This window comes from Clupea harengus, chromosome 14, assembly GCF_900700415.2.
Source record: "Clupea harengus chromosome 14, Ch_v2.0.2, whole genome shotgun sequence".
Taxonomy (NCBI): domain Eukaryota; kingdom Metazoa; phylum Chordata; class Actinopteri; order Clupeiformes; family Clupeidae; genus Clupea; species Clupea harengus.
The window spans coordinates 24,249,610-24,259,609 of NC_045165.1; the positions used below are offsets into that span (position 1 = coordinate 24,249,610).

The 10,000-nt window shown below is 48.8% G+C and overlaps 1 protein-coding gene across 7 annotated transcripts in view; it reads left to right on the forward strand.

Moving 5' to 3' along the window:
- asap2a (ArfGAP with SH3 domain, ankyrin repeat and PH domain 2a) overlaps positions 1-10,000 on the forward strand; it is a 52,481-nt gene that overhangs the window by 36,030 nt on the left and 6,451 nt on the right. For all 7 annotated transcript variants that reach the window (XM_031580043.1, XM_031580048.1, XM_031580045.1 and 4 more), the window contains 11 exons: positions 813-900; positions 2,398-2,446; positions 2,930-3,096; positions 3,524-3,657; positions 4,223-4,317; positions 5,077-5,266; positions 5,631-5,716; positions 6,377-6,492; positions 7,625-7,692; positions 8,505-8,612; positions 8,710-8,947. In XM_031580043.1, the coding sequence (XP_031435903.1) occupies positions 813-900; positions 2,398-2,446; positions 2,930-3,096; positions 3,524-3,657; positions 4,223-4,317; positions 5,077-5,266; positions 5,631-5,716; positions 6,377-6,492; positions 7,625-7,692; positions 8,505-8,612; positions 8,710-8,947 (1,339 nt within the window). The remainder of the gene's footprint in view (positions 1-812; positions 901-2,397; positions 2,447-2,929; positions 3,097-3,523; positions 3,658-4,222; positions 4,318-5,076; positions 5,267-5,630; positions 5,717-6,376; positions 6,493-7,624; positions 7,693-8,504; positions 8,613-8,709; positions 8,948-10,000) is intronic.

Consider the following 10,000-nt stretch of genomic DNA (forward strand, 5'->3'; position numbering starts at 1 on the left):
TTGATTTCCCCCCTGTAGTCAGAGCAAGACCCATTTACTTCCATTACAACCTTCACCATCTATCTCCCTCCATCTCTCTCTCTCTCGCTTCCTTTCTATCTCTCTCTTTCTTCCTTTCTCTCTCTCTCCCTCCATCTCTCTCTCTCTCTCGCTTCCTTTCTATCTCTCTCTTTCTTCCTTTCTATCTCTCCCTCCATCTCTCTTTCTCTCTGTCTGGTCTGTTCTGTTTGAATCTCAATTTCTATCTCTCACTCAATTCAATTCATTTTAATTTAATACAAGAAAGATTTATTTGGCATGAATGTTACAGCAACGTTATTGCCAAAGCCAGGTACGTGAACATATTCAAAATAACTCTCTCTCTCTCTCTTCCCCCCTCTCTCTCTCTTTCTCCCTCTCTCTCTCTCTTTCTGTCCATCATGGAACTGTCATAACATATCCTTCCCTCTCCTTTTAGAGCAGAGAAATGTGTCCTACTTTCCTCCATTTACAGTTAGAATTTAAAAGTGCCTAATCCTGAGAGGACGGCAGCGTAGCTTTGAATCTCAAAGCAGACGTACAGCGATGAGAAGTCCATGTATATATGTCTGGTCTGAGGTCAGTAGTGACCTGGTTCATAGGATATATTGCTGCCATGTTAACAGTCTGAATCTGAGTCTATATTTCCCTTCATTTTGTTGGCCTTTCTTGCCTTTGATTGGGAGTTGGGAATTTGTTTGTAATGCTTATCATGTGCAAGCATCTCTGTCTTTAATCATGGTGATGTTTGATGTCTGTGGCATTCCGTGAATGTGAACTGTTTTGTCCTTCAGGCGAACCGACCGCCAGCCAAGCTCAACCTCCTGACCTGCCAGGTCAAGCACAACCCAGAGGAGAAGAAGAGCTTTGACCTCATCTCACGTATGTTGAGATACACACACTCTCTCTCTCTCTCTCTCTCTCTCTCTCTCTCTCTCTCTCTCTCTCTCTCTCTCTCTCTCTCTCTCGCTTTCCTTTAACCATATTAACAAATGGAGTCCTCATCCTCCCTCACCCCCTCCCCTCCCCTCTGATATCTGAAATCTGATATAACCTTGGTGAATTGAATCAGCTGTGGCTTTCTAAGGACACTCACTAAACAACAGAGAATGCTGGTTATGCCTCTAAGCCACTGCCTCACAAACACCCCTCCTGGGACCTGCCTGCCGTCGTCTACCTCCGAGAACAGAGAGGCTGCTCTATCTATCAGAGCCCCGGCTAGGAAAAAAGGAGGGATGGATGGGGGCGATTTCCCTGCAGGCTTGCGTATAGGGAAGCGATTGATTTAGAGGTTCCTCTACGAGGTTGGCGGTAGTGTTCTGTGGTATTATCTCCAGGGGAATGGCTTAAAGCAGTAGCTGGACCGTGTGAGTTCACTCCACACCCTGTTTGCCTGGGGAGGATGATTTACTTACTGTGAGCCCAGGACATGGTTGTGTCGTGGTGGGGGGAGTAACACAACGTGTCTGGTGCGTTCATTGTTTCAGATCATCCTCTGGCAAGTGGCAACCTCAGGGTCTTATAGTACTTATCACGGTTGTTCTCAGTGAAGCACTCACTCTCTCACTCAGATAGCGTCTTATACTCACTCTGTCTGTCTGTCTGTCTGTCTCACTGTTGTATTCTCCCCCTCTCACTCTCTTTTTTTTTTATCTCTCTCTCTCCCGCTTCCCTCTATCTTTCTCACTCTGTCTGTCTGTCTGTCTGTCTGTCTGTCTGTCTGTCTCACCGTTGTATTCCCCCCCTCTCACTCTCTATCTGTCTGTCTTTTATTTTATCTCTTTCTCTCTCCCGCTTCCCTCTCTATCTTTCTTTCTCTCTCTCTCTCTGTCTGTCTGTCTTGCTCCTCTTCCTCCCCAACGCTGCCCAGATTAAAGTCAAAGCTTAACCGAGCACAGCAAGGGGAAGTGTGAAGTGACTCCCCCTCCCCCTCCTCCTCCCCTCCTCCTCCTCCCCTCCCTTCCCTCTGTCTCGTTTAGAGTTCCTGTTGTTTGTTTGCCTGTGTCTGATCTCTCGACCGGAAAAAGGGGAAGTTATGTCATTGATCCGCCACCGCTCCTCGCCGCTATCACCCTCCTGCCATCTGATCGTTTTATCACATCCCTTTAAGTCCCGTAACAGTTCTGCATCATCGCACTCATCTGTTTAGTCCGTGGGGGGGGAGAAATAGATTGTAATTGGAGTGTAGCTCGCACTGGATCTATAGAGGACAACCCAAGGGAAGGCATTCTTATGTGCTGTGTGCCTTGTCATTTGATACTGTACAGAATGTGCTTCATTATCATTCTTTCTTTCTTTCTTTCTTTCTCTCTCTCTCTCTCTCTCTCTCCCACTCCCCTCTCTGTCTCTTTCTTCCTCCTCTCTTCTCCTTTAAAACAGATGACAGAACGTATCACTTCCAGGCAGACGATGAGGCGGAATGTCAGATGTGAGTTGTGCTCCCGTCTGATTGGAGGAAGGCCAAGGCGGCCTCCTGTGATGTCACTCTTTTCCAGTTTGCTTGCTGACTTCTTGTTTTCCAAACCTGGCTGACCTTGATGGCGCCATCCCCCCCCCGCAGACTCACACATGTACACACACAAGACCACCGCCACATCCATGATCACTCCGTGTGCACACACACACACACAAACAAACACTGAACTCTCACTAAACCTGACCCTTCGCTACACAGACACATACACACACATGCGCGCGCGCACACACACACACACACACACACACACACACACACACAATCATCACCATCATTCTACTCATACACGCTCTCAATAAATCTGCCAACACACATTCACTGCCTTAACCACCATCACCTACAACACCACCACAACATCACCTACAACACACGCACACACACACACACTCTTTTCCGCCTTTTTTTGACACACCCCTCCTCCCTCTCTCCTTCCAGATGGATCTCTGTGCTGCAGAACAGTAAGGAGGAGGCGCTCAACAACGCCTTTAAGGGCGACCAGCACGTGGGCGAGAACAACATTGTGCAGGAGCTCACCAAGGCCATCGTTGGGGAGGTCAAGCGGATGACCGGCAACGACGTCTGCTGCGACTGTGGAGCTCCAGGTCGGTCAGGCAGGAAGTCCACCAGGAAGGACACGGAGGGAGCGCAGGGGGGGGCAAGGCATTGTGGGCTGCGGGAAGTTAGGGGCCAGGAAGTTTGATAACTATTTTTTTCCACTTCTGCATCATCTGGAGGGAAAAGTTAGGAGTGTGTAGTGGGTGTATAGATTTGAATGACATGTTTGTTTGTTGGTTACATTCCACGAGAAGAGAATGAGTTCATCTGTAACAGTCCCATAGAGCACAAGATAAGACAAAATGCTACTGTTTTGTACTATAATTTCCACAGTAGCTGCTAGACAGCTAACTCTAAATTTGGTGGGTGTGGTGTGGTGCATATGTCTGTGTAGATCTGTTACCTTTGCTGCCCATATTGATTGGTCACAACCCTTCCCTTCCTTTTCCCCTCTCTTGTCTGTCCTTCCTGCAGGTCCTACCTGGCTCTCAACCAACCTGGGCATCCTCACCTGCATCGAATGTTCCGGCATCCACCGCGAGCTGGGCGTACACTACTCCCGAATACAGTCGCTCACGCTGGACGTCCTGAGCACCTCCGAGCTTCTGGCAAGTTCTCTTGACTTCACAGCTCGCTCAGAATGCACAGAAACCACCAACATCCCCCAATGCCCTCAGTTCACCCCACACCCCCACTCTCTCTCCTCCATTCTGGACCCAGCCCACATATTTCACATTTTTCGCAGGGCAATCTCTCAGCAATTTCGCTGAAGTAGGACTGAACCACATTCATTATTTAGTGGGGAACATTTTGGTCCTGATGGTGATTGAGAATTATTATGGTGATTACGGTAGTTAGGGAGGGAGCTCACTTAGCCACAGGGAAGCGGGTGTGAAATATAGAGTGGGTTCTTCCCCTCATATCAGATGTCATATCCAAAGCTGGGCTTAAGTGTGCTGATATTGTAGTGGAGGGGAAATGGAACTTTAATGAATGAGGATGAATCTTCAGCACTAACCTTTGTGTGTGTGTGTGTGTGTGTGTGTGTGTGTGTGTGTGTGTGTGTGTGTGTGTGTGTGTGTGTGTGTGTGTGTGTGTGTGTGTGTGTGTGTGTGTGTGTGTGTGTGTGTGTGTGTGTGTGTGTGTGTGTGTGTGTGGCGTTCGTCCCAACAGCTAGCTAAGAACGTGGGGAATGCAGGCTTCAACGAGATCATGGAAGCCTGTCTGACTGCGGAAGATGTGGTCAAACCCAACCCAGCCAGTGACATGTGAGTGTGGGCCTCTCCACTCCTCTGTCACTCAGCCCCTCTCCCTCCTTCCCTCCCTCCCTTCCTCCCTCTCTCTCCCCCTCCTTCCCTCAGTTGAGCTGAGGATAAGTGAGGATAACAGCTCCCACCTTCTTGCCTCTCCTTTCTCTCTCTCTCTCTTTCTCTTTCTCTCTCTCTCTCTCCCCACCCCCTCTTTCACTCTATCACTCCATCTTTCTGAGGAGCCCAGTGGGCTGCTGTGACGGACCCCTGTGGAGGAGAGTGAAAGACAGATGGAGCCGTCACCTCAATTCTCACTTATTACCAGCTCCTCTTTCTCCTCTCTCCCTGGTCTCCTCCATCTTTCTCACCTACTCTCCCCCTTTGTCTGTCGCTTTCTACTTTCAATTTTTTCCGCACTCACTCTCTTTTTTTTTTTCTCACTCTTGAACAAAGTCTTGCTAGGTCATGGAAGGACAATGTAACAGAAATAATGTCAAAATAACAGTAATGAAAGCATTACTTTCATGCTCTCTCACTCTGTTGTCCTTGTTCCCACTCTCTGTGGCTAAACAACAATGCTAGTTGTTTATGGAAAGACCGAAACCGTTAAATGGCATGTTTATAAGCAACTGTCACCATTTATCACCGTTTGCTAAGCTGCCTCAAACCACACTCTCATGCCTCCCTTCTCTCTCTCTCCTATATATCTCTCTCTCTCTCTCTCTCTCTCTCTCTGTTGTTGTGTGTTGAACTCTGCGTGTTCTCTTTGACTGGCAGGCAGGCGAGGAAGGACTTCATCACGGCCAAGTACACAGAGAAGCGCTTCGCCAGGAAGAAGTGCCCCGATGTCACGTCCAAGCTGCACACGCTGTGCGACGCGGTGAAGGCGCGCGACATCTTCTCCCTCATCCAAGTGTACGCCGAGGGAGTGGACCTGATGGAGCCCATCCCCCTGGCCAACGGACACGTACGTCTCACCCCAAACATCTCCTCCTGATCTCATCCTGATCTCAGCATTGCCTGCATTCCAAAATGGCTTCATGGCTTCTACATACTTCCATAATGTAGTTTGTATAGCTATGAATCATTGAGCAATATACCTTTACCGTATCAACTATATATTGTAGAGACACAAATTCCATTTCTCCATTTGTTTATTGCAATGTTTGTCTGAATAGGTTCTGAAGTGTTAATGTGTTTAGAAATAGACTGTAATAGATGTTATATGATAATGGACCTGTTTTCTTCCTGAGGCATTTGTAGACGTACTGAGACTGTATTAGTTCAAAGCGTTTCTATTTTCCTTCATGTTTGTGGTTGGATCATTCCAGGAACACGGAGAAACGGCTCTTCACCTGGCGGTCCGACTGGTAGACAGGACGTCACTGCACATCGTGGACTTCCTGACGCAGAACAGGCAAGGGCAAGGCAGACTTTTACTGTGTTGTGATTGGGATACAGGCCTATAGTGAGTGATGTGTGTCTGTCTGTGTGGCCACAGAGTGAGTGACCAGGTACATTGTCAAGACATTTGTAACTTCACATAGGGTAGATGTATCTACAGATAAGGTGTCAAACCTCACCCATTCATGAAATATTAAGCCTGTATCTGTAAATATTATTTGTTCGTTTTACTTCCATCTTGAATGACCTTGGCCTATATTTGTGTGCACATTTTGAAACAGGCACTGTAAGACTGTCTGTGTCACAGCGACCATATACAAAAAAAAATGTATCTGAAATAGGATCGTTGAAAAACGGACAGAATTGAAAGTGTGGCATTTTTCCTGTTCTGGATCAATAACAAGGGGAAAACCCCATAAGAGATTTAGAGCCCTCTCTGACATGGTTCTGTTTCAGTTAATAGATCATCGACTTCAGTAGGTCATTTCTCTGAAAAATGCCCTGGTGACTATTTACTGAACTGAATTTACTGAGCAAGAGAGATGATAAAACATCATGCATATTACAGACTACAAATCCATTTCTATCATCCAGCCGTTTTCATTCAAAAAGGTGCGTCTCAGTGGGTGGCTCTGTGTGCTGGTGTAGATAAATGTGCTCTCCTCCTCCGCAGCGTGAACCTGGACAAGCAGACGGCCAAAGGCAGCACGGCCCTGCACTACTGCTGCCTGACGGACAACAGCGAGTGCCTGAAGCTGCTGCTGCGCGGGAAGGCCTCCATTGACATCGGTAAGAGCCTGGCAGGCTGACGCACGCGCTCACCGCCACCGGAGCTTTATCAGGGCCAGGCAGGTGGCCAGCTGTTGTGGTTGTGGTGGTGGTGGCGCTGGTCGTGTTTGAGGGAGAGCCTCCGCGATGCAGAACATGTGACACTTCTGTGAACTGTTTCAGTGTTTTGTTCTGTAGGCCAGTTTGTGGTCGGGATGAGGTTGCCGGGGTGACGGATACACACACACACGAACAAATACACGCGATACACACAAAAGCATGGGCGCATTCACACACACACACACACATTCCACTGCTATCTGAAATTCCCCCCAGACCACAAATAAGCAAGAGTTCCCAGATTCCACAGTATTGGCAGCACTGTCGGAGAAGATATTTTCTCACCACACACAACACGCATACACTTCACATGCACACGCATACGCACACACACACACAACACACGCACGCACGCACGCACAAACGCACGCACACACTTCTCACAGCTCCCAAACACACACACACGCACGCACGCACGCACAACACACGCACGCACGCACGCACGCACACACTTCTCACAGCTTCCAAAAAGACTCAAATGCGTGGTGAGAGGTGCACTGGGGAGGCATTGCTCTTTGTAATTCTTTGTATTAACTCAAGAGGCCCAACAGGAATGTTTTGCATGGGTGCATGTTTGTGTGGATGTGTGTGTGGATGTGTGTGTATTTTTGAGTGTGTGTGTGTGTGTGTGTCTCTGGGGATGTCCTCATCTCCGTGCCTCTGGCCTCTGAGGGCAGTGTGAGCGGCGGCGGGCGTGCTGTGTGGTCCGGAGGCCGGTGGAATGACAAACTGGCCCTCAGATTCCCACCGGCCCCCGGCAGCCACATAAACCCCGTCTGTGACGACAGCTCCAGGACATTACAGGCATTTGAATCTGTCACTGTGCAACCACACTCTGTTTGTGTCCTTGGTTCTGACTCTCTCTCTCTCTCTGTGTGTGTGTGTGTGTGTGTGTGTGTGTGTGTGTGTGTGTGTGTGTGTGTGTGTGTGTGTGTGTGTGTGTGTGTGTGTGTGTGTGTGTGTGTGTGTGTGTGTGTGTGTGTGTGTGTGTGTGTGTGTGTGTGTGTGTGTGTGTGTGTGTGTTGTCCTTCAGCTAATGAGGCAGGAGAGACACCATTGGACATCGCCCGGCGGCTCAAGCACATTCAGTGTGAGGAGTTGGTGAGTGCCGTGTGCCATCTCTGTACTCTCTCTCTCTCTTCTTTATTTCTCTCTCTCTCACATACAAACACAAACACACACACATACACTCACACTTACATTCACATTCACACTTACACACACAGTCACTCTCTCTCTCTCTCGAAGCTCAGCTTAAACTGACTCACTTCACTTACTCCCTTTTCTTATTAATACTCAAGACACTAATTTGTTTATTCAGTCGCCCTCTTTCTGCAGTCCCGAACTTTTTGAATGTTTGAAGTTAAGAACTGCTAGGCTGGTATTTCTTTTTAATTACACCAGCAGGTGCCTTCTCCACAGAATTCTCCCAGACATTTCTCACCGGGCTCATTTTTACTGTGTATTACTCAATCCACTCACGCCCGGGTGTCTCTCTGGAGCACAGTTGGAAGACTCGACTACATAACATATTCATTTGCACAAATTTCCGTGGTTTACTAATCAACGTGTGTAAATATACTCTCAGGCCACTGTAGACCTGATAGGCTGGATCATTAAAGCACAGAGATATGGGGCGGTGGTAGAATCTGGGCTGGATCCATGAGTGGGTGGTGACTAGCTGGAAACACATCAGCAGAACTGCTGACAGGTGCTGGATTCTATGCCACGCACGGGAAGGGACTTTGATTGGCTCACAGGACCCGAGACAAAGTGCTAAAAAAGGCTTAGCTTCGGCCGGTGTTGTAAAGACGGCAATAATCTACTGCTGTGTTGTGGTCTTGTACACTGTGGTCTTGTGTCAGTGCTGCATGCTGTTGCCCTGTCTCCATGTGGTGTTCTCCTGTGTGCAGCTCAACCAGGCGCTGGCGGGGAAGTTCAACGCTCACGTGCACGTGGAGTACGAGTGGCGTCTCCAGCACGAGGACCTAGACGAGAGTGATGAAGACCTGGATGAAAAGGTGAGGAGAGGAAACAATATAAGGCATGCAGGCATACACATGGGACCCTCATCATCTCGTGACCTTTGACCCTGCTCTCCCTCCCTCCCTCCCACAGCCAAGCCCCCACCGGCGCGACGAGCGTCCGGTCAGCTGCTACACGCCGGGCTCCTCTCTCCAGCCCAGCCCGGCCTCGCTGGCACGGGACGCCGCCAGCCTGGTGAAGGACAAGCAGCGGGGTTTTGTGCCCAACCTGGTCAACAACGAGACCTACGGCACCATCCTCAACACCAACCCCACGCCAGCAGGCCCGGGGGGCATCACCGCAGCACCCCCGCTGCCCCCGCGGAACATAGGTACGGCCCGGGGGGGGGAGGGTTCTGTAGCTCAGCTGATACCGTAGAGCACGGTGCCGAGGGCATGAGTTAGATTCCCTGGGAGCCCATGTACTGATAAATGGAATACTGTTACAGTGCTGTGATGAAGAAATGGCTGAAAAAGGAAAATGAGAGAAAGAAAGAAAGATATAGGATGGAAGAGATGTAGGTTTAGTGGGTGGATCCCCGACGCCAACAAACTAAAATGTCATTGGTCAAGGACTCTTCAGGGGAAGTGTCCTTGAAACAATTTGACTCTTTGCTTAAGATCTAGCCAAGGACTGAATGGAGTACAGGTGGAGTGGAGTGGGGGTTTGCTGACCTTGTCCTTTGGAAACTGTAACATTTGGGACGTTTGTGCAGCCCGTACCCACAAGAATCCTTCCCGATAATGGAGTTTCTAATCTGTCCCTGTCTAATTAGCGCCCCGCTCCCTGAGTGCCTCCCTGCCTCTGCACCGACTCCTCTGCCCTACTTGTGGCCTTTGAGGTCGGCCTCGGAGCAGCAGCCAGTAGGGGCGGGGTGCCTGCTGGAGTCACATGAGCAGCTCTAGGCCGCTTTAGGGTATATAACTACCTACTCTGGGGTACTTCTGAGTGGTCCTGAAACTGCTGGGAGGCGCTTACAGACGCTTACAATGATGGATGAAGCTTACTGGTTAAACCGAAGACAACAAACGCCATTTTTAAAACCAGCAAGAATATGTTTTGTGGTGAATACAACAAGGGAATAAAAGCTTACAGTAAGCATGGGGAGTTTGCATGCTGAGGTTACTGTCATTGACTGAACGTTTAGCAAAATGTCAGCTGAAATATAGGCTAATATAACAGTGGTATCTCTCTTTCTGAAGTAATTACAGCTGCCACTTAATCGAGTTTTAGCAAGTTTATAGAAATATTCAACAGTTGACACGACCTTGGAATAACCCTAATGTTATCTTGAAATTCTGTGGTTTAGCAGTGTAATGTTGGTGCTGTCACTGGAGAAATCCATTGTTATTTCGTAACGCTTGAGTTCGCACTGCCATTGAAG